Genomic DNA, 25,283 nt, shown 5'->3' with positions numbered 1-25,283 from the left:
CGCATCTCAGTCAACACCCAGGAGCAACCATAGGGGACTTGGGGAGATGAGAAAGAGTGCTGCTTCCATGGTGAGCCTGACAAGCAGCACCAGGGTGAAGGAATCAGACGCTGAAGATACTCAATACATACCGAAGCAGACATCCAGAGGCTCTTAGAGCTCATTACTGAAGTACACTTAAAACACACTCACCAAGGTTCAGGGAATTTTGCAGATGAGGGGGCTGAAAGATTATAAGAGTCACAGGTTGGGATGTCAGCACTGCCTCCCTCCCTGACTGCTGCTCCTGTAACACATAATCCATAGCCCCATGGGGAATACCATCAGCCCCACTAAGGAAGGGGCCCTGAGGAATGGGGGCAGGGAGGAGGGAAAAGATGGTACCAACACATGATGTATCCATACAAAACATGTTCTTAATAATAATAAGTATTCCAGCTGGGCATGGTGGTGCACACCTTTAATCCCAGCACTGGGGAGTCAGAGGTGGGAGGAGCGCTGTGAGCTCGAGGCCACCCTGAGACTCCATAGTGAATTCCAGGTCAGCCTGGGCTAGAGTGAGACCCTACCTCGAAACCCCCCCGCCAAAAAACAAAAAAACAAAAAAACGATGGGGACGTCTAAAGTTGGACTGAAGGCATTGTATTTTAAATCATGTATAGTTATCAGTTTATGGGGGTCAAGGGTAAAATGTGGTCATTTGATTCAGGTGTTTCCCATAAACTTAGGTGTTCTGAATGCCAGCTGATGAAGATTTGGGAATTAATGTCTCCTGGAGGCAGTGTATTGTTGAGTGTGGGCTTATGGGTATTATAGCCAATTTCTCCTTGCCAGTGTTTGGCAGTCTCCTGTTGCTATCATCTATCTGATGTTGGCCAGGATGTGATGTCCACCCTCTGTTGCTCATGTCATCAGTTTCTCCTGCCATCACGGGGCTTCCTCTCAAATCTGTAAGTCAAAATAAACCTTTTTTCCCACAAGCTGTTCTTGGTCGGGTGAGTTCTGCCAGCAATGTGAACTTGATTGCAACACCACATAAGCCACATGCACAAGGTGACACATGATGCATCTAGACTTCTTTGTGTGGCTGGAGGCTCTGGTGCACCCATTCTCTTGCTCTTTTTCTCTCTCTGCCTCTTTCCCTGTCTCTCTCAAAAGAAAGAATGAATAAATAAATAAATGCTCTGAGCCTGATACAGTGATGCACACCTTTAGTTCCAACACTTTGGAGGCTAAAGTTGGAAGATTACTATGAGTTCAAGGCCAGCCTGGGGCTTCTCAATGAATTCCAGGTCAGCCTGGGCTACATGCCCTACCTCAACGAAACAAAAACTGATAAACAATATTCTGATATCTGTTACTTTTTAAATTTTTTACTTTATTTGAGAAAAAGAGGTACGTAGGTAGGTCAGTAGATAGTATGGGTGAGAGGGCCTTTGGCCACTTTGTGCAACTGGTTTTATGTGGGTACTGAGAACTGAATCCCAGCCATCAGGCTTTGTAAGCAAGTGCCTTTCACCACTCAGCCATTTCTCCACCACACTTTTTTTTTTTTTAACTTTAGCTTGGAAATTCACATGTGTCTGTACATGTTGTAAGAGTTGACATTCCAGAGCTGAGAACACAGCTCAGTTAGTAGTGTGTTTGCCTTGCCTGCACAAGGCCTTGGGTTCCACCCCCAGCACCACATCACCCTGACAAGGTAACACAAGTCAGTAACTTGAGTGCTTAAGAGGTGCAGGCAAGATTGAGGTAAGAGGATTGCTGTGAGTCTCAGGACAGCCTAGTCTAGAGAAGAGCCTGTCTCAGGGAAGAAAAAGAAAAAAAAAAGCAAGAAAACAAACAAACAAAAGGTAGTAGAAAAAAAGAAAAAAAAAAGGTAGTAGAAAGGAGGATCAAAAGTTTCATGAACCTCAGCTATACAGTTAAGTTTGAGATCTCATCTCAAAAAAAACATAAATCCAAACCAGCCTAAACACAAAATTTAGACCTAAAATAATGATCATTAAATATCAGATGGTATCTGTGTCTATGCACTCCTCCTTAAGGCTGCACTGGCCTGGCAAAGGCTTACAATAAGAAATTGCCTATACGTTGTGCAGGAGTTTATATTTGACTCCCTACTCCCATTCTTCTGGTGGCCCCCCACTACCCACGGGAAAAGACCACACATTTCCTGGTCACAGTAATCCATATCTGAAGACTGCATGCTGGTTCTGAGACCTCAGACAGTACGGTTTTAGTATTTCCCTATTTCGCTTCCTCTCCACGCATGCATGTGTGCGCGCGTGCACGCGGTGGGTGGGGGTATTTATTATGTGCGGAGGACTACCTCAGCTGTCATCGCTCAGGACAGCCATGCATCATTTTTGAAACAGGGTCTCTCGCCGGCCTGGAGCTTGATAACTAGGACAGACAGCAACTAGAAAATAGACCTGTGAGTATCTGCTTCCCCAGCAAGTGGGTAGCACCATGCCTGCATTTCCTTTACATGGGTTCTGGGACTTGAACTCAGGGCCCTCATGTATCAAGCACCTTACTGACTGAACTATCTCCTTGGCCCTCTTTCTAGTAACCAACTTTTCTAGAAAATCTTTTATATAAGTCCAAGGTTAGATTAATGTTAGTCACCATTACCACAAGGGGAGAGCAATGAAAGTTCTCTTTTGCAGAGATGACAAATCTGACTGTCACTCCTTTTAAAGTATTTTTGTAGTCTACAAATTTTTTTTAAGACCATGAAAATAAAACAGGCATAAATGCTTTTAGCAACAACCTATTTAAAGACTCAGATTTTGAGGTAATAAACAACCCTAATTTCAGATTTTAAAATGTTACCAAACACACACGACAACAATAAAAGCCAGACATGGCAGCTCCTATCTTTAATCCCAGCATCTTTAATCCCATAGGAGGCTATGGAAGGAAGATGGCTGTGAGTTCGAGGTCAACATGGCCTAGAGTGAGACCCTGCCTCAAGACAAACAGACAGATAAACTAACTAACTAATGCTACATCCCCATGTGATGGTGCATTCCTTTAATCCCACCACTTGGGAAGCAGAGGTAAGGAGGAACACTGTGACTTGAAGGCCAGCCTGGAGCTACAGAGTGAGTTCCAGGTCAGCCTGGATTAAAGTGAGACCCTATCTTGAAAAACAAATAAACAAGCAAAAAGTGCTACAAATAGGCCTATGACCATGCACGTAGAAGTTTGCCTCAATCAGGCAATGCAGTGGGCTGGAGAGATAGCTCAGTGGTTAAGGCGCTTGCCTGCCTAAGGACCCAGGTTCAATCCCCTAGTGCCTGTGTAAAGACAGATGCACAAGGCCATGCATGTACCTGGACTTCATTTGCAGTAGCTAGAGGCCCTGGCACACACCCATTTTCTCTCTAATAAATAAAATATTTTTAAAAATTTAGGGACTACAGATATATGCCTAGCATTAGCATATGTGAGGATCTTGGGTTCAATCTTAGGCATGGGGTTGAGATGGAGGGGAGAGAAAAGAATAAAAAATCTTTGTCATCTATGTTTCTGTCTCACATGACATTACCTTGTTACTGCTTCTGAATGTATTTTAATATACACATTTAAAAAGTATCCACACATCAAAATGGCCTGTAGCTCTGCTGAAATAGGATGTCTGCAAGGCATTCGATTAACGTTTATTCCAACATAACCAGAAATATCTGCCACTTTTCCATGACTTTCTTTTAGGATTGAGAAAGAGTAGGGATTTTCAAGTGGACAAACACTCATGAAATTCTCCGTGTTAATCTAAGTGCCAAAATCACACAAAACAGAAAGCCACGAGGAACACCTAAGCGTTCTCAGATCAGTTACTGATGTTATCAGCAGGGGAGGTTTGGGACTGTAGACCCTATGAATCAAATTCCAGAAGTGGTGTACATTTTCTTTCAAGTGCCCAAATGTTTGTATTCTTTCGAGGCTCTGTTGCCCATTTATTTTCCCCTCACGTCACCGGAATTTGTTGGTTCCATTGCTATGGAAACCATTCAGAAGGATGATAATGTGAAGCCTACCACCCACGTGTGCACAGCCCTCCCTATCAGCCAGTGGGTGCAGTATCTCTCCGGGGTTCAGACCAGCTTTCAGAGAATTCAAAGAAGCAATATTTAAAATGTACCCCCAAATAGAGAACAAAACCACAGAAGACTGACTTCCTCTCAAAAAACTGGCTGGCCCTCGAGTGAATTAACACACTCTCTCACAGTTAGGGGGAAATATGGTGAATATTCTGTATGGCCACCAAGAGCAAAGGCTGCGGGCCAGCAGCAGGATGCTACAGGCTATTAGCATTAGTGGGTATTTCAGGCTTTTTATAAATAACTGGGAAGACAGGCTGTTTGCTGTGAAAAATCAACATTAGAGTATACCATATAAACTTTTATCAACACCATGGTGACAAGCCCTCAGCGATGCAAGCAACATTCACCACTTTCAACGCAGAAATTCTGTTCTCTTAGTAACAGAGTGGAGCATACTGAAAGTAAAAGCTCCCAACGGAAGGCAGGCGTGAACATGCCCAGATCTGGCTCTCATGAAGATGGGGCACTGATCACTGCTGCATCTAGGATGAAGGACCCTCATCTGGGAAGATGACATCTGCACTTTCAGAAAATGGACATTTTCAGGTTGGCTGCTTGGGAGCATAAAGTCGTGTTATTTTTTAAATCTGGCGAGGCAATTCTAGGAATTTCCATTTAGGGAAGCCTACCTTCCTTTACCAATGTTAACTTTTATATAGCTGAACCTTCAGGATAAGCCCTGCATCTGGCCATAAGATGCAGAAGAAATGGCTTACTCTCATATCACAATGGTCCAACTAGAAACTGAAGTTACTTTTTACATAAACTGGGGAAACAAAACAACTAGGGGTCACCCCTCTCCCCTGTTAGTTTTGCTCTTCTGTTGGAAATAAGTGTGTACCTATGTTCCTAAATAAGACACTTTCCTTCTGAGACTACGGTATCATTTGAAATAAAGGTTCAGTTAAGATATTCAGGCATACAACACGCCATCAACCCAAGCAGAGAGAAAGCAAGCGCTTTCCTTCCTCCTCTGTGGTGAGACAATGGTTCCCAGTGGACCAAAGAAACAAACGGCCCAACCTTCCCTCAGTCACGGCTGCAGCCATAGCCCCTGCCTGTCAGGAGACATCCCAGGTATCATCTTGTTAGAAATGGGGTGTGATCCTCTATTTGGCTCTTTTTTACACAGCAAGGAAAACAACCAACAACCAAGCAGCAGGGAATCGTCCCCAAATGCAGAATTGCTCTGCTGTGTTCAATAGTGAGGGACAGGGTACACAGGGGACAGACATGTCCACACACACAGCTCTGAAGGAGTAGAGGTCACTTATCTGACTGAGATCAGAGCACACAGAACTCAGGCCCTTTTCCTATCTCTTCAGGAAAGCTGATCTATCCATAGACTATGAGTATCCACTTTCTCAATAAAGTGCTAGTAATAAAGCTGACATCATGACCTCCATTCATCTGACACTATTATCTCTGTTTTCAGAAATATAGAGGGGAAGAGGGACATGATTATCTGTCACCTTAAAATCCTGATAAAGGGCAAAGCACAGATTCCTCCCCATCCTGCAAAGTGACTCATTGAGGGAGCTCAGAAGCAGCCTTAAGGCTCCAAAGAGGAATGAAATCAAGGCTCTGCCTACTTGAAGGTTTGGCAAATTGCCCATGGGTGGGGTAGAAATTCAGCTTGGAGGGAGTAACAGATCAACAGACCCATAATTACACTTCTAGATTTTATGGAAATAAAAGTGGAAGAATCTATTTTCCTAATTCTTAAGCATGAAATTTCCCAACTAGAGAAGCCAGGTGGGTTCCTAGTGTTTAAAGAGCTATGGGGGATAGATGTCTGCACACAGGCTCTGCGACACAAAGATTCAAGTATTCCTTACTCTTCTTGAACTAGAGGATACATTACCATCCTGGATTCTCCAGTAAGTTCCGCAGAATGGCCTGTGGCACTGAGCAGTTATAATAACCCATGCCAATATATGATCTCCAGACCTGGTTTTTGCTTGAAATGGCACGCAGATTTGCAAGGATTTCATTTTCACCTAGGTGTGGGAAAAAGAGACATGTTACAGAGAGAAAATGTCCCAGAAGGGAGTTCTAATTATAGCTTAAAAGCCTCAAGTTTTTGAATATTCATTTTAGAAGAATAGCTTTATGGAAAATGTAATCAATCATCCAACCCACTAAGTTCTGTAATGTGGAAACCTGGGGGGGAAAAAATCCCCAAATAGCACCAAATTTCTCAAGATTGGCCCCTCATTCTGTATGCATGTATGTGCTTGTGTGTGTAATGTGGTGTGTGTGATGTGTAGGAGGTACACACATGCATGAGCCCACGTGGCAAAGCCTATGATGAGGTGCCCTCCCCTGTGGTGGCCAGAGGGAAACATAGGGTGTCCCGCTCCACTGCTCTTCTTTCGTTCTTATTTGAGCTAGTCTCTTACAGATCCTGGAGCTTGCCATTTTCTCACAAGCCCCTGTGATGCTCCAGGTCTTTGCTCTCCACAGGGGCTGCTGTTTATGTGTGTCCTGGAATCAAACTCTTGAATGTCTCTAAGGCCTCCTGACGCCCTGGTGCTTTCACAGGAAGTGTTCCTAACCATCTAGCTATCTCTCCAGTTGCCTCATATTATTTTTTATTTTTTTGAATTTATTTGCATGGTGAGAGGGCATACTAGGACCTCTTGCCACTGCACAGAATTCCAGAATTATGCAACATTTTTTACTTCTGGCTTTATGTAGGTACTGGAGAATTTAGCCGGGACTGGCATTCTTGACAAGCAAATACTGGTAACTACTAAGCCATCTCCCCAACCTCATACATCCATACGTACATATATATATATATATATACACACACACACACACATATATTTGGTTTTTTGAGGTAGGTCTCACTCTGGTCCAGGCTGACCTGGAATTCACTCTGTCATCTCAGGGTGGCCTTGAACTCATGGCGATCCTCCTACCTTCTGCCTCCTGAGTGCTGGGATTAAAGGAGTGTGCCACCACTCCTGGCCATATATATATATTTTTTACTCTTGTTTTTTGGCTCTCTCCTTGCCAGAATTACCTAATTTTAGCACTTGCCTCATCCCAGGTTTTTCTGTCCCCTTTTCTTTTCTGTTCTATTTCCTCTAAATAAACGTTTTTGTCTTCTCACCAAAAAAAAAAAAAAAAAAAAAAAAAAAAAAAAGGTAATGAAAGACTCAAATGTATTTGCAACCAGTATCCCATATCCCATTAAGGCACTTAATTAATAAAGAATTATAAAATCACTGGATGCAGGGCTGGGAAGACTGCTCAGTAGAAAGCACGTTCTGTGTGTGGATACCTGAGTTCAGACCCCCGGAGCCCATGTAAAGGCAGATGCTGTAGCACAGTGCCAGTGCTCCTATGATGAGAAGGAAGACCCAGGAACTGGTGGCATAGCTATCATGGTGGACGTCATGGTGAATGAGAGGTCCTGCCTTAAGCAGGGTGAAGGTGAGAAGCAACACCCAAGGTTGTCCTCTGAGCTCCACATGCGTCTGTGACACACGCATGCCCCACTCTTTCATATAAATATTAAATTTCATATATTTCATATAAATATTAAAAACAAAGTTCTCAGATCCAGAGACTCTGTTTGGGGTTTTTCACATTTAAAAAAATGTAGTAATAGCGTCCAGCATTGACTGAGCACTAATTCTGCCAGAAATTATACCAAATGCTTTTGGTACAGACTCAGAAATTGGGACTCAAACTTTCCTGGGTCACTAATCCAGTCTAACTCCAGATTACACACTTTAACCTATTGGGTAAGTGTGAGACCTGCTGCATGTAAGCTCTTGGGTGCTTTAATTTAATTTAAAAAAATTTATTATTTGTTTGAGAGCGACAGAGAGAGAAAGAGGCAGATAGAGAGAGAGAATGGGCATGCCAGGGCCTCCAACCACTGCAAACGAACTCCAGATGCATGAGCCCCCTTGTGCATCTGGCTAACGTGGGTCCTGGGGAATCGAGCCTCGAACCCCAGGGTCCTTTGGCTTCACAGGCAAGCACTTAACCGCTAAGCCATCTCTCCGACCCTTAATTTAATTTTTTATGAGACAGCGTGGGAGAGAATTGGTGCACCAGGGCCTTTAGCCACCGCAATCAAACTCCAGATGCAATTGCTACCTTGTGCAAATGGGCCACCTGTGCATCTGGCTTGCTTGGGTTCTAGGGAGTCAAATCTGGGTCTTTAGGCTTTGCAGGCAAGTGCCTTAACCACTAAGCCATCACTCCAGCCCCTTGGGGTACTTTTTAGATAGAAATTACATTTTATGGCTCTTTCTCTGTCTCTCTATGTAGTGACAAACCATGCCACTACAATTTAACTATGTAGGCAAATGTCTGGGTCTTTGAAGATCTTATTAGGGCCTTGGTCACTTATACCTTGAAACCAGTTGATTTTGCTATATCAGAGAAAAATCCAAGACAACAAACAAGCCATCTAAAAAATGCTCTGCAAAAGCTTGAACCATTCTGACCTCAATCTCAATATGGTGTTCATGGATACTTTTTTTTTTGAGACAGGGTTTTAGGCAGCCTAGACTGGTTCTGAACTTGCCATGCAGCCAAGACAGGTTGTGAATTTCTGATCTTCTTGTTGCCATCTCTAAGCACTGGGATTACACATATGTGCTACCATGCCTGGTATATCAATACTTCCTTGTTGTCAATGAAATTATTTTTACCCTCTACTGTATCTCTCTTTCTCTCTCACACACACACGCACAGGAAATAAATTCACAAGCAATCTGTCACTTCACCACAGTGGATAAAGAGAAGGCAGTATTGTTAAGTATCAGCTTCATATTCATAAGTAAAAATATTCCAACTGCCGTAAGAAAGTCTATCTCACTATTTCCAAGCAAGTTAAGGAAATAAATAAAAGTACAAAAAAAAAAAAAAAAACCTCTGAGGAGAAAGGCAAGGACAACATGCACAGAAAGAACCATGCAAGAAATCCAATCACTTCCAAACAGTCAGGAACAAAATGATTCGGAAGTGCAGCAGGAAGGAAGATTAATTAGCAGTGCCTGGCAGCCCAGGGCAGCTTTAATTAAGATCCTGGGCAAGATGGACAGGGCCCTGCTCCACAATGTAACACCACAATAAAAGGTTCACTCTCGAGTGAGAGCAGTCTGTGAGGGATTTGTCAAATCAAGACTCTAGGCTCTTGAAACCATAAGGTTTGTTCACACAGGAGGATATGATTCACAGGAAGATTATTCTACTGATGGTATGGAGAATTCACAAAGGTGAAACCTAGGACATAGGGAGACATGATCAGAATTCACCACAAGAGTCCAGGAGGGACATGGGGACATGGATAAAAAGAGTGTTGTAGCCGGACATGGTGGGACATACCTTTAATCCCAGCATTTGGGAGGCAGAGGTAGAAGGATTACCATGAGTTCGAGGCCAGCCCAAGACTACATATTCCAGATCAGTCTAGGCTAGGGCAAAACCTAACCTTGAAGAACAAACAACAACAAAAAAAGTATTGCAAATTGAACTGGTTCCCCCCAAATGACATGATAAAATTCCGATCCTTGGTAGCTGTGAATATAAACTTGCTTGGAAACTCAGACATTACTGATAAAAATTAAATTAAAATGTGATCATACTGGATTGGGGTTACCCTCAATCTAATGTCTGGTGTCATGAGACGGAACTGTGGAGGTGGGGAGATAGTTCAGAAGTTAAAGGCACTTGCTTGCAAAAGCTGCCTGGTCTGGATTCAGTTCCTCAGAGTCCATGTAAGATATTTGCCAGATGCAAGGTGGAGCACGTGACTGTGATCCCAATGAGTCTATGACAGTGTCGGGGGGAGAGGCAGGGAGGGGAGCCAGGAGAATCTGAAGCTCAGGGGCCATCTGTGGTCCATTATCACCCAAGCCCATCTTTCCTTATTTCCTCAAAAGAGGAATGACAACACAATGGGCCAGCTGGGAAGGCCCTGAAAGAGTCTGCCTTACTGCAGTCGTCTCCACATACAAATCAACTTCTCCTAAGTATCCACTTAAATTGTATTAACTTGAGAAAATAAAAAAAAAAACACCTGAACATTTTAAGCCAATTAACCTAATGAATAACAAAATATCCCAGATAAAACCCAGAAGCGCAAAAAAAAAAAAAAAAAAAGAAAGAAAATCCAAAGTGAGACATAGACTGTAGTCCTTACAAAAAAAAAAAAAAGCCGTTTATCAAGTTCGTAGTGATTTTGCACCTACCCAGCTTAGGGCCAAAATGTATTTTCTCCCATTAGAACTCCCTGTAGCCTTGTCTTTATACTAGCTTTCACTTTCTGCTGAGAACAAAGGGAGACAAAAGAATAAGCTGTCCCCTATGCACCAAAATAATAGACACTTGAGCCCTCAATAGTATGGCAGGTCTGGAGAGATGGCTCTGCTGCCAAAATGCTTGCTTGCAAAGCCTAACAGCCTAGGTGTGATTCCCCAGCACCCATGTAAAGCCTAACAGCCTAGGTGTGATTTCCCAGCACCCATGTAAAGCCTAACAGCCTAGGTGTGATTCCCCAGCACCCATGTAAAGCCAAGTCCATCAAGAATTGGTACGCGGTGGCAGGAGGCCCTGTCCCACCGATACTTATCTCATTCTCTCTCTCTCCTTGCAAATAGTTAAATATTTTTTAAAAAAAGTATGGTAAACTTTACTGAGAAGAGACAGTGGAGTGTTCAGCACTAAGTGAGACATCTTTATCATATCCTCCAAAGCTCAGGGGCCATTGCAGAACAGGTGGTGGAGAGACTGCAAGAGCTAAAGGAAGGGGAGGAGTGCTTTACAATACTGTGTTTCACACACAAGGTGGCTGTAGCACTCATGACCACACAGTGGCTGGTAATAGGAGGGGGGAAATGTTGGCATCAAAACAGAACAGGGACTAGTTGGAAATAAGGGATTTAGTGGACCAGGGGAAAGTGGGAAGGGGCACGGGGGGGGGGGATGAGTTATGATCATGGTATATTTTCTGTATGTGGAGGTTGCCAATAAAAGTTTAAAAATATTGGGCTGGACATAGTGGTGCACAACTTTAATTTCAATACTTGGAAGGCCAAGGTAGGAAGATTGCCATGAGTTCAAGGCCGCCCTGAAACTACAGAGTAAATTCCAGGTCAGCCTGGGCTAAAGTGAGACCCTACCTGGAAAAGCAAAAAATAAGTACGGTAAACTAGGTGTGGTGTGGCTTTATGTCCCAGCACTTAGGAGGCAGAGCCAGGAAGATTTTGAACTTGACGCCAGCTTGGGCTACAGAATGAGACTGTCCCAAAATAAATGAATAAACAAGTGCTGAGAATGTAGGTCAGTGGTAGAGTGCTTAGCCACTGATACACACAGCTCTGGTTTGGATCCCCAGCATAAGAAAAAAAGAAAAGAAGGGAAGGGAAGGGAAAGGAGGGGAAGGGAGGGGAGGGGAGGGAAAGTTAAGTAGCCTAAGTACCTGGTAATGCTTCCTAATGTGATGACTGATGTGAGAAGCCTTTCCCATTCACTCATCCATTGATTATCATGACTCCCCAACTAGAAACCAGGACATTATAGGACTTGATGAGCACAGAATTAACCAGTTTCTTATGATGATAAAAATCTAAGCCCTCAGGCTTCCCCACCTACACATAAGAAAAAGCATTCTTGGGATGACTCATAGAGATGACTCAGTGGTTAAACGTGGTGTTTGTATAACCTGCTGGTTTGGGGTTCAACTCATGTAAAGCCAAACAGGATTTGTTTGCAGTGGCAACAGATCCTGGTATGCATGCGTGCACACATGTAAATAAATAAATAAGAACTAAGAAATTTTAATTTTAAAAAGAAAGAAAGAAAGAAGGGAGAGAGAGAGAGAGAGAAAGAAAGAAAGAAAGAAAGAAAGAAAGAAAGAAAGACAGCGAAAGAAAAGAAAGAAAGAAAGACAGCGAAAGAAAGAAAGAAAGAAAGAAAGAAAGAAAGAAAGAAAGAAAGAAAGAAAGAAAGAAAGAAAAAGAAGGAAGGAAGGAAGGAGGCAGGCAAGCAAGCAAGCACACACTCACTCCCCAGGCACACAAAGATTGGTAAACAATAGTTTCAAATGTTGGCTCACTGGTTATCAACTGTCAGGCCCACTCACAAGATTTTACTTTGGGCAGATATATGGAAGAGAGAACCCAGTGTATCTAGGAGCTCAGTTAGTTACTGTCATAAATAATGCCAGGATAGCAAATTGATAGAAAGAAAATGGGAGAAGAAAGGTAAGACCATAGTCCAAAATCTACCTGCTGAGACCAGGTGAAACTGTTTTGGGACATGACCAAATATAAATAAAATTCCAACCTAAGAACAGAGTATGCACCACTATCCCTGGGGAAATAACTTTTTCTAGGGAAAACAGCAAAGTAGTAGCCTTTGTCCTTCACTTAGTAAAGAGGGGACTGGGTCTTTCAAACCCCAGAGAGCTCAGGGAAGAGGAACATAAGATAAGATTTAAAATAAGATAAGATAAGTCAAGTCCAGGGTGCACCTCAGGGCAGTGAATACTCCTCACACTTTTCCTTCCAACTTAACATGAACAGTGTGCTCTTGGGCACAGATCTATTTCATATAATTACCTTCTTGAATGTGTACTATATTAAAACTAACCAGAAGGGAATAAGATAGAATGGGGAAGGAGCCATTGCTAAGAACCAACTTGGTTGCCAGGTATGGTGGCTTATGCTGGTTCTGAACACCCAAGAGATGGAGGTAGTATGGCAGCCTTGATTCAAGGCCAGCCTGAGCTACACAGTGAGCTTGAGGCCCTGTCTCAAAAGACATAAAAGAACCCCATTTGGAGACAAACTCATTGTCAAATGCTGCCCTTTAGCAAGCCTGGGCAATCCTTTGGAACCTAAGCAGTAAACTTCTCTTGTGGAACAAACACCTGCTTCTGACCTTGTTTGTTCCTGTGCCTCGGGGCATTGCGTAAGCCCCTGGTCCTAATGTACCAGAACAGAGTCCAGTGCCCTCTGGGCTCGGCTTCCTGAGAAGCTGCAGGTGAGGACTCCCGGTGCACTCTGAATTCACAAAAATGCCTCCTTCCTCCTAGTGTAATTCTATATACAAAAGAGCCTTTCTACTAGCAAACCTTTTGCCCCTTGAGCCTAAAACATCAGCTTTATACTGAGGAGGCTAAGGCAGTAGGATCCCAAGTTCAAGGACTACCTGGGCAACAAAGTGAGTTTGGGGCCAGACTGGGCAATGTACTGAGACCCTGACTCAAAATAAGCACCCCTCCCCCCCAAAGGAGGCTGGATATAGCTCAGTGGCCAGGTGCTTGCCCAGCATGCACACAGTCCTGGGTTCAATACCCAGGACTGAAAAAAAAAAAAGCCAGAGTGAAGGAGTTGTACTCTGACCACTGATCTCTAGCATCCTATTTTCTCTGTTCTGTAGTGTCCTCATAGTATATCTGAAGGGTATGCTACTATATACACATACATAGTAACATGGGAAGGAACAAACATCAAATAAAGAGAAATGGCTAATGCATGCTTACCTGATTTAAAAAAAAAAAAAAAAAACCATCAGCTTTACAACTACCACTGCACTAAATAAATGGCTTTCTACAGGAATAAGTCAATGTTGGTTTTACATACTTGATGCACTGCTAGGGCTAGGTTTAGATTTTTCCTACATGTGAACTTGCACAAGAACTAGAAAAATACTCTTGAAATGGACAGGGAGGTTATGAGTCCAGATTCCTGCTACACCTACACAGACACACACACACACACACACACACACACACACACACACACATTCCCAAACTTGAGACAATACCCCAAACATATCCCTACTTGGGGTGGGAGGAGGAGCTTAATTGTATGGGAAAATATATCCATGCTTTGATTTTGCTTTTGTAACAATTACAACTGCAATGCTGGGGTAGAGAGATGGCTCAGCGGTTAGGTTAAGGTTAAGGTGCTTGCTTGCAAAGCCTGGTGGCCTAGGTTTGATTCCCCAGTACACACATAAAACCAGACGCACAATGTGGTAGATAAGTCTGAAGTTTGTAGCAGCAAAAGGCTCTGGCATGCCAACACACACACACACACACACACACACACACACACACACACACAATTTTCCCTCTCTCTTTCCCTCTCCCTCTCCCCTTTCAAATTATTACATTTATACAATTATTAAACTGCTATGACTGGTGCTATACGATGCTCATATTTTGCTGTTTTTTCTTTCCAGTGTTAGGGATCTAACTCATGGCTTTGTGCATCCTAAGCAAGCATCCTACAACTGAACTATATCCCAGTTCCTTATCATTTATATTGTTAAGTAATCTCCCAGAAAAATAAAAAAGTAATTCACATGCCTTTAATCCCAGCAATCTGGAGGCTGAGATAGGAGGATCACTGCTAGTTCAAAGCCAGCCTAGGCTACACAATGACTTCCACATTAGCCGGAGCTAGAATGAGTGACACTGTCTCAAAAAAACTGACAACAAAAAAGCCAGGTGTAGTGGCACATGTTTTTAACTCCAGCACTCAGGAGACTGAGGTAGGATGATCTCTGTGAGTTCAAGGCCAGCCTGAGACTACATAATGAATTCCAGATCAGCCCGGGCTAGAGTGAGACCCTACCTTTAGCCCCCCCGCCAAAAAAAAGGGAGGGCTGGTGAGATTGTTCAGTGGTTAAAAAGTCACTTGCTTAAAAAACCTGATGGTCCAGGTTTGATTCCTTAAGACCCATGGAAAGCCAGATGCACAAGGTGGTGCATATGAAAGGCCCAAGAATTCAGAAGCTCAGAAATACTATCACGCTCCAAGGGGAGCTTAAGCGGGCTCCCTGCATACCTCAAACTCCAGGCTTTACTCTCTGTTGGAAGCAAGTAAAGAATCCCTCTTCTCATTGTATCAGGGCCCACTCCTAATATAAAACTAGGTAAAAGGGCATGAGATAGCCCTCAAGGATGGGAAATGAGTAATGAAGTGAACCACTTATTTGGTTTCTGTAAATAGCCTGCACCATAAGCCTTAATAGCCCACACTGTAAGCCTTAGTAGCCTACACTGTAAGCCTTAGTAACTCGCACCATAGGCTGTAGCAGCCTGCCTCAGACCACCAAGGTCATAGGAGGCTGATACCATACTCTGTTACCCCCACCTAAGGAATTGCACAAGTGCTGACCTCCAAGGTCATAGGAGACTGGAACCACACTCTGCTACTCCCACCCAAGGACCTGCGCAAATGCTGACCACCAAGGTCACAAACTAATTGGCTTAGAAACTATGGGGTGGCACCAACTGACTGGCTAACACCCTGCGGGGCTCCTAATATTAGAAAATGATTGGTCTAAGGCACAGGCTTTGTTAGAAACCCTATAAAAACTGTCCTGTTCCTGCATTCAGGGCTCTGCAGTCCTCTACCCCTGTGCGGTGTACGACTGTGGGCCCCAGCGCGCTTGGAATAAAATCCTCTTGCAGTTTGCATCAAGACCGCTTCTCGTGAGTGAGTGATTTGGGGTGTCGCCTTATCCGGGCAGAGCGTGGGGACCCCCTGCGGGGGTTTTTTCCTACATTGGGGGCTCGCCCGGGATGTGAAGGCCCCCACACACACCCGAGAACCGACTTGGAGGTAAGGGGGCCCCTTCTGGAGTGAGTGTGTGCCGGCCGGTGTTTGTGTTCTGAGTATCTGGTTTCTGGGATGCGCGCTTTTGGCTTGGTTTGATTTGCAGCCGTCCTCTAGGGCCGTGAAGGACCAGAGGACCGTGATCAGCAGACGTGCTAGGAGGATCACAGGCTGCCACCCTGGGGGACGCCCTGGGAGGTGAGGAGAGCCAGGGACGCCTGGTGGTCTCCTAAACTGTCGGTGAGAAGACAGAGTTCTGTTGTTAGAGCAGAAGCTTCTCCTTTGCGGCCGTCCAATTCTTTTGCCTGCTTGTGGAAGATGTGGACGGGTCGCTGGTATCTGGATTTGTTGGTCTCAGTTGTGTGTGTTGTTGTTGTTGTTCTTTGTGTCTTTGTCTGTAGTTCTAAGATGGGACAGACGATGACGACGCCCCTTAGCTTGACTCTTGACCATTGGACTGAAGTTAAATCTAGGGCCCATAATTTGTCAGTTGAGGTTAGAAGGAGACCCTGACAAATGCTTTGTGCCTCTGAGTGGCCAACTTATGAGGTCGGATGGCCATCAGAAGGAACCTTTAATTCTGAGACTATTCTGGCTGTTAAAGATATTATTTTTCAGAATGGACCAGGCTCCTGTCCCAACCAAGAGGCTTATATCCTCACCTGGAAGGATTTGATGGACAACCCCCTGCCGTGGGTCAGGCCGTGGCTGAATAAACCCAGGAACTCAAGCTCCAGAGTCCTGAGTCTTGAGAATGCAAAATGAAAAAAAACCCTCTCCTCCCCCTCGCATCTACCCTGAGATCGAGGAACCTCATCTGGCTTGGCCGGAGACTCAGCCTGCCCCTCCCCGCCCTTATCTAGTCCCGGGAGCTGAGAGAGGGCCTCTCGCCCCTCCCGAAGCTCCACGCTCTGGCGTGACTGCTCCGCCCCTCGCCCCTCCCGAAGTTCCGCCCTCCACCCTTCCCACACCTCCGCCTCTTGCCCCTCCCATACCTCTGCCTCTCGCCCCTCCCGAAGCTCCATGCTCCGGCGTGACTGCTCCGCCCCTTGCCCCTCCTGAAACTCCGCCCTCCACCCTTCCCAAGCCTCCGCCCCCCTTCCTCCCAGAGCCTCCGCCCCCAAGCTTGTCCGGGCTTAGCCGGAGACTCAGCCTGCCCCTCCCGAGCTCCTAGAAATGGGAGGGCCAACTGCAAGGACGCAGAGCCGGAGAGATGCTACCCCAGAGGGAGCAAATGGAATTGTAACACTGCCGCTACACGAGGCAGATCCTCCCATGCCGGGGGGCCAACTACAACCCCTCCAATATTGGCCTTTTTCCTCTGCAGATCTTTATAACTGGAAAGCTAACCATCCCCCTTTTTTTCAGAGGAACCCCAACGCTTCACGAGGCTGATAGAATCTCTTATGTTTTCTCATCAGCCCACCTGGGATAATTGCCAACAGCTGTTGCAGACTCTCTTCACAACCGAGGAATGAGAGAAAATTTTAATAGAGGCCAAAAAAATGTCCCTGGGGCCAACGGGTGGCCCACGCAGCTGCAGCATGAGATAGACATGGGGTTCCCTCTGACTCGCCCTGTTTGGGACCACAATACGGCTGAAGGTAGGGAGAGCTTAAAAATCTATCGCCAGGCTCTGGTGGCGGGTCTCCGAGGTGCCTCCAGAAGGCCCACCAATTTGGCCAAGGTAAGAGAGGTGATGCAGGGGCCAACGGAGTCTCCCTCAATGTTTCTTGAGAGGCTCATGAAAGCATTTAGGAGGTTCACACCCTTTGACCCCACCTCTGAGATTCAAAAAGGCTCAGTAACATTAGCTTTCATAGGACAGTCAACTCCTGATATCAGAAGGAAACTTTAGAGATTGGAGGGATTACAGGAAGTTGAGCTACGTGATTTAGTAAAAGAGGCAGAAAAGGTATATTACAAAAGGGAGACAGAAGAGAAAAAGGAGCAAAGGAGAGAAAGAGAGAGAGAGAAGAACGTAAAGAGAGACATGAGAAAGAGAAAAAAGAAAGGATAGGCGCAATAGACGACAAAAGAAAAATCTGACCAGGATCCTGGCCACAGTGGTAGAGAGAAAGGAAAAAGGAAGAGAAATTTTCACAAGTTTAGAACAGGCCCTAGGCAGATAGGGAACCTGGGCAACAGGACCCAACTTGATAGAGATCAATGTGCCTATTGCAAGGAGAAAGGACACTGGGCAAGAGACTGCCCTAAGAAGAACAGCAAAAGACCTAGGGTCCTAACCCTTGGAGAAGATGAAATCTAGGGAGGACAGGGCTCGGAGCCCCTCCCCGAGCCCAGGGTAACTCTGAAGGTGGAGGGGAAGCCAGTCAGATTTCTCGTGGACACTGGCGCTGAACATTCAGTGCTTTTGGAACCAATGGGAGGGCTAAAAGATAAAAAATCCTGGGTTCTGGGTGCTACTGGACAACGGCAATATTCATGGACTACCCGAAGAACCGTTGACCTGGGAGTGGGACGGGTAACCCACTCATTCTTAGTCATTCCTGAATGTCCAGCGCCCCTCCTCGGAAGGGACTTATTAACCAAGATGGGTGTTCAAATTTCTTTCAAATCAGAAAAACCAGAAGTGTCTGCTGGAGGTCGACCCATCACCGTGTTGACCCTCCAGCTAGATGATGAGTATCGATTATACTCATCCCCGGTAGAGCCTGCTCCTCACCGACAGGATAACGTTTGCCTCTCCTGCCATCCTCAACCCCGCTACCCTTCTGCCTGAAGAAACTGATGAGACAGTGACTCATGACTGTCATCAACTGCTGATTGAGGAAACTGGGATCCGAAAGAATCTTACAGATGTCCCACTGACCAGAGGAACATTAACCTGGTTCACAGATGGAAACAATTACATTATAGAAGGTAAGAGGATGGCTGGGGCGGCGATAGTAGACGGAACACAAACAGTCTGGGCCAGCAGTCTGCCAGAAGGAACTTCAGCACAAAAAGCTGAGCTCATGGCCCTCACACAGGCCTTATGACTAGCTGAAGGAAAGTCTATGAACATCTACACGGACAGCAGGTATGCTTTTGCTACTGCACACATACACGGGGCCATCTACAAACAGAGAGGGCTACTTACCTCAGCAGGGAAAGAAATTAAAAACAAAGAAAAAATTCTAAGTTTGCTAGAAGCCCTACATCTACCCAAAAGACTGGCCATTATGCATTGCCCTGGCCACCAAAAAGCCAAAGATTTTATCTCAAAAGAAAAACAGATGGCTGACCAAGCGGCCAAGCAGGCTGCCCAGGGGGTCAACCTTCTGCCCATAATTGAAAAACCAAAGAACCAAAAAAGTGAGCAACGATATACCCCAAGTGACTGGCAAGAAGTCAGAAAGTTGGGCCAGTTCTCTGAAACTCCAGAGGGGGCCTGTTTTACCTCAGAGGGAAAAGAGATTCTACCTCAAGCAAAGGGACTACAGTACGTTCAACAAATACACCGCCTAACCCATCTGGGAGCCAAACATCTACAAAAACTGCTACAGACATCTCCTTACCATATTCTGAGGTTGCCAGAGATAGCTGGCTTAGTAGTCAAGCATTGTGTACCTTGCCAGATGGTCAATACTAATCCCTCAAGAATGCCTCCTGGGAAGAGGCTAAGGGGAGACAGCCCAGGTGCTCACTGGGAAGTGGACTTCACCGAGGTAAAACCGGCTAAGTATGATAATAAGTATTTACTAGTTTTTGTAGACACTTTTTCAGGATGGGTAGAGGCTTATCCTACCAAGAAAAAAAAAAACCTCAACCGTGATGGCTAAGAAAATACTGGAAGAAATTTTCCCAAGATTTGGGATACCCAAGGTAATAGGATCAGACAACGGTCCAGCCTTTGTTGCCCAGGTAAGTCAGGGACTGACCAAAGTATTGGGGATTGATTAGAAATTACATTGTGCATACAGACCCCAAAGCTCAGGACAGGTAGAAAGGATAAATAGAACCATTAAAGAGACCCTCACCAAATTGACCGCAGAGACTGGCGCTAATGATTGGATAGCTCTCCTACCCTTTGTGCTCTTTAGGGTTAGAAACACACCTGGACAATTTGGACTGACCCCCTATGAATTGCTATACAGGGGGCCTCCTCCACTGGTAGAAATAACCTCTATACATAGTCCTGATGTGCCACTTTCCCAGCCTCTGTTCTCTAGGCTCAAGGCGCTCGAGTGGGTGAGACAACGAGCGTGGAAGCGACTCCGGGAGGCTTACTCAGGAGAAGGAGACTTACAGGTCCCACATCGCTTCCAGGTGGGAGATTTGGTCTTTGTCAGACGTCACCGCGCAGGAAACCTTGAGACTCGGTGGAAGGGCCCCTACCTCGTCCTACTGACTACTCCAATGGCCATAAAAGTTGAAGGAATACCCGCCTGGATCCATACATCTCACGTCAAGCCTGCTCCGCCACCGGGCCCCAAATGACAAGCCGAGAGGACAGACAATCCCCTTAAACTCAGGCTTCTCCAGCTAGGTGATGCCTCCAATCCCCATGCCCCCCAAAAGTTGACTTAGCAAGTGCTTTCTCAAACGGGGGATATAATATGGACTACAACTAGGGAAGCGCCCCCCTGGACTTAATGGCCTGTCCTGACCCCAGACATCTGTGCCCTGGTAGCCGGGATAAAATTTTGGGATATCCCAGAGCTCACCCCAGAGGAGGTCTCTAGAGAAGTCCACTCTCATGTGACAAAGCAGGCACTCACACAAGGGGTCATCTCCCAAGGTCAATATATGGCAGACAACCGGGGTGCAGCTCTGGGCCAGCCCAACGTAAGATGCAGCATACCCCATTTTATGTCTGCCCCCGAACTTCTAAACGAAGTTATGGAGGGACAAAAGAGTTCTACTGTAAACATTGGGGTTATGAAACTACAGGTAATACCTACTGGCACCCAGCTTCCTCCTGGGACCTGATTACTATGCAGGAAGGATTATATGGGAAAAAAAGCAGTTCCTCTCAGCATCTCTTTCACCCCCCAAGGTCGAGAGTCCAGAGACTGGATAAAAGAAAAAACTTGGGGACTCAGGTTTTATATGACAGGATGGGATACGGGCCTAACCTTTACTATACAACTTAAGATAAAGCCTCCCACCCCAAGACCAGTAAGACCTAATAAAGTTCTAGTAAAACAGGGACCCCCTAAAATGACATTACCCAAGCTCCCACCCACAGTGGCAACTAAAACCCATCACATAATAACTGCTAGAACCCCTTTGACTAGCCCACTCTCGGAAGCCCCACATGGGACAGGACAGAGGCTCTTTAGCCTAATCCAAGGGGCCTTCCTCGCCATAAACGCCACCAACCCCAACATTACCTCTGCCTGCTGGCTTTGTTTATCCTCAGGACCACCCTACTATGAGGGGATGGCGAGTATGGGAGAGTTTAATATAACTAAAGAACATGATCGCCGGTGTTCATGGGGGACCAAAAACAAGTTGACTCTCCCCGAGGTCTCAGGAAGGGGGGCATGTATAGGAAAGGCCCCCCCATCCCACCAACACCTTTGTAATGTTACTCTGACCTATAGTCAGACTTCAGACAACCAATATCCAGTGCCAGGGTATAACAGGTGGTGGGCATATGATACTGGGCTGACTCCCTGTGTTTCTACTTCAGTTTTTAACCCATCCAAAAATTTCTATATTATGGTCCAGCTTGTCCCCCGGGTTTACTACCATCCTGAGGAAGTAGTCATCGATGAATATGACTACCATCCCACCCGATCCAAAAGGGAGCCTGTAACCCTTACCCTAGCTTTCATACTTGGCTTAGGGATAGCTGCCAATGTGGGGACGGGGACCACAGCCCTGGTCACGGGACCACAACAATTAGAAAGAGGGCTTGATGAACTACATGCTGTCATAAATGAGGATCTCCAAGCTTTAGAGAAATCTGTTAGTAATCTAGAGGAGTCCCTGACCTCCTTATCTGAAGTGGTCTTACAAAACTGGAGGGGATTAGACTTACTGTTCCTAAAAGAAGGCGGATTATGTGCAGCGTTAAAAAAAAAAAAAATATTACTTTTATGTAGATCACTCAGGAGCGATCAGAGACTCCATGAGCAAGCTCAGGGAAAGACTAAAAAAGCGTCAAAGGGAGAGGGAAACTAACCAAGGATGGTTTGAGGGATGGTTTAACAAGTCCTCCTGGATAACTACTCTGCTTTCCACCCTGATGGGACCCCTAATGGTTTTGCTCCTGATGCTTTCAGTTGGGCCTTACATACTTAATAAGATTTTTACTTTTGTTAGAGAACAAGTGAGTGCGGTCCAGATCATGGTACTTAGACAACAATATAAGGGCCTTCAAGGCAGCAGAGAGGAAGATTATGTCTAGTCTTTCTAAGTTCTAGGATTAGAACTATTGACAAGAGAAAAAGTGGGAAATGAAAGGCCCAAGAATTCAGAAGCTCAGAAATACTATCACGCTCCAAGGGGAGCTTAAGCGGGCTCCCTGCATACCTCAAACTCCAGGCTTTACTCTCTGTTGGAAGCAAGTAAAGAATCCCTCTTCTCATTGTATCAGAGCCCACTCCTAATATAAAACTAGGTAAAAGGGCATGAGATAGCCCTCAAGGATGGGAAATGAGTAATGAAGTGAACCACTTATTTGGTTTCTGTAAATAGCCTGCACCATAAGCCTTAATAGCCCACACTGTAAGCCTTAGTAGCCTACACTGTAAGCCTTAGTAACTCGCACCATAGGCTGTAGCAGCCTGCCTCAGACCACCAAGGTCATAGGAGGCTGATACCATACTCTGTTACCCCCACCTAAGGAATTGCACAAGTGCTGACCTCCAAGGTCATAGGAGACTGGAACCACACTCTGCTACTCCCACCCAAGGACCTGCGCAAATGCTGACCACCAAGGTCACAAACTAATTGGCTTAGAAACTATGGGGTGGCACCAACTGACTGGCTAACACCCTGCGGGGCTCCTAATATTAGAAAATGATTGGTCTAAGGCACAGGCTTTGTTAGAAACCCTATAAAAACTGTCCTGTTCCTGCATTCAGGGCTCTGCAGTCCTCTACCCCTGTGCGGTGTACGACTGTGGGCCCCAGCGCGCTTGGAATAAAATCCTCTTGCAGTTTGCATCAAGACCGCTTCTCGTGAGTGAGTGATTTGGGGTGTCGCCTTATCCGGGCAGAGCGTGGGGACCCCCTGCGGGGGTTTTTTCCTACACATACATCTGGAGTTCCTGTGCAGTTGCAAGAGGCTCTGGTGTGCCCATTCTCTCCCCACCTTTCTCTCTGCTTACAAATAAATAAAAATGTTTTAAAAAGAAATAAAGAATTTGTATAAGACAGTAGCGGCAGCACGTACCAGTAATTTTAGCATTCAGGAAGCTAAGCCAGGAGAATCATTATTCAAGTTCAAGTCCAGCCTGGGCTACAAAGTGAGTTCCAGCAATACCTACATTCATACATGCATGCATGCATACATACATACATACATACATGCTTATATTGAGCAGAAAATCTTGAAGATGATTCATGAGTTAGAGTTGGAACAGGTGTCTTGTTTTCCCTTATGATTTAGAGTTTTGGACATGTTGTCTGTCTATTTATATTTTTAATACAACATCCTTATGACATCATGCCTAGAAGGCAGTAATTCCGGGGAAGTAGCTGGGTGCAGAGCCCATCAGCCACTCTGCTTCTGGGTCACAGCAGCAGCAGCAGCATCAAGGCCTCCCTCCCACTTGCACTTGCAGGCCTTGGCAAGAGCCCGGGAAGCATTCCTACGAAAATCACCAGGCATCAAACAAGACAATGTCAACAGCTGGAGAAAGGCTCTTCTCTGCCAGAGGCCGAAAGGTAAAAAGGGCCAGAATGTGAGGACAAGAGACTGTCTTGGCAGATTTCTCTTGCCAACAAGAAAAGCTTGGTTTCAAAGCTGTGCAGGAAACCATAGGGTGGGGACCAGGTACCAGTCAAGATATGACAATGAATGGTAGTACATTAAGAACTGCTGATTGTTTTTCAGAAGCCATAATCTGAATACAAATTCCATTGAAATGATTAGCTTTTCTTCACATCACCTATATCATTTACAGCCTTTTCTTTCCTCTCCCTCCAACTCCTCTCCCCCCAACAACCACCTGATTTCAGCCCAATTACCCAGCCATATATCCTGCTGATGTCAAGTTTCCTTCCTGGACAGCAGACGGTTTCACAACCAAAGTTCAATAACAGAATTTGCTCATTCCGTGAAGCCAAACCAAACTATATGCTCTGCCTAATATAGAATGGAACCTGAAATGGAAGGGCCTTAGAGACTTGGCAGAAGGAGTGTGTGAGGATGTGGCCGGGGAGCAGGAGCACGACACCTCAGACTCCCACTCACTCCCCTACCCTAACCCTGCAAGGTTCTTCCTGCCTTCTTACCCAGCCACTTAACGCCCTGATGCGTTCTTCATGCCTCCTCTGAATACCTTCATCCCAAAGGAGCTGGTGCATGTCCTGTCTGTGCTTCCTAATGGCTCCTTGGTCTCTATGTGCACATGAGAGTTCTCTTTGTACATGAGAGAGAGAGAAAGAAAGAGCTCCTTGTTCACTGTGTACATGTAAGAGAGAGAGAGCTCCTTGTTCTCTGTGTACATGTGACAGAGAGAGCTCCTTGTTCTCTGTGTACATGTAACAGAGAGAGAGAGCTCCTTGTTCTCTGTGTACATGTAACACAGAGAGAGAGCTCCTTGTTCTGTGTACACATAACACAGAGAAAGAGAGCTCCTTGTTCTCTGTGTACATGTAACACAGAGAAAGAGAGCTCCTTGTTCTCTGTGTACATGTAACAGAAAGAGGGTTCCTTGTTTTCTGTGTACACTTAACAGAGAGAGTGAGCTCTTTGTTCTCTTTGTACACATGAGAGCAGTCCTTGAGGCTTGTCCTGCTCACCCAAAGACAGCCAGATTCAAATACTAGAGCAAAAATAATAATAAAATAAAAATAAATTAAAAAAAAAAAACCAAAAGAACAAGAGCAGCCACAATGGGTAAAAGAGGATGGATGCACCATGTCTGTTGTTTTGTTGTTTGGACTTGCATCATGGTCTTTTGTGGGGAAGGCCCCCTCCATGACCTCTCTCATTGAATGTATGAGTTGTTTAAAGGAAATGTATAGAGAAACACTGCATTTCATAATATCTATCCTGAACACCGGATGACCTATTATTTGAGCCAGATGCTTAGTTTGAAAGGAGAAGCCATGGTATATTTGTTTTCCCTCTCTCCTGCCCTGTGGGTCCACTGTGATATCCTGCTGAGCAAAAGCAAGACAAGGGTAACTCAAACAATGTACCCTGCTTGAGGGAAAGACAGTTTTTGTGGATCAAAGGCAAACCAATCTGGTTTAAGCCTAGTGTGGAGGCACATGCAGATAATACCAGCACTTAGGAAGCTGACATAGAAAGAGATTTGAGGAGAATTTGAGACCAGCCTGGGGCTATCAAGTGAGTTCCAGGTCAGCTTGGGCTACAGTGAGACCCTGCCTCCAGGAAAACAAAACAAATAAATAAATAAAATAAAAATCTGTAATCTCTT

At 45.2% G+C, this 25,283-nt stretch overlaps 1 protein-coding gene across 1 annotated transcript in view; it reads right to left on the bottom strand.

The window, feature by feature from the left end:
* Gldc (glycine decarboxylase) overlaps positions 1-25,283 on the bottom strand; it is a 112,003-nt gene that overhangs the window by 72,737 nt on the left and 13,983 nt on the right. Inside the window, exon 3 of the mRNA XM_045144434.1 lies at positions 5,977-6,112. Coding sequence (XP_045000369.1) covers positions 5,977-6,112 — 136 coding nt within the window. The remainder of the gene's footprint in view (positions 1-5,976; positions 6,113-25,283) is intronic.

Source organism: Jaculus jaculus, chromosome 1 (genome assembly GCF_020740685.1).
Source record: "Jaculus jaculus isolate mJacJac1 chromosome 1, mJacJac1.mat.Y.cur, whole genome shotgun sequence".
Taxonomy (NCBI): Eukaryota; Metazoa; Chordata; class Mammalia; order Rodentia; family Dipodidae; genus Jaculus; species Jaculus jaculus.
This window is presented reverse-complemented; position numbering and strand designations above follow the sequence as displayed.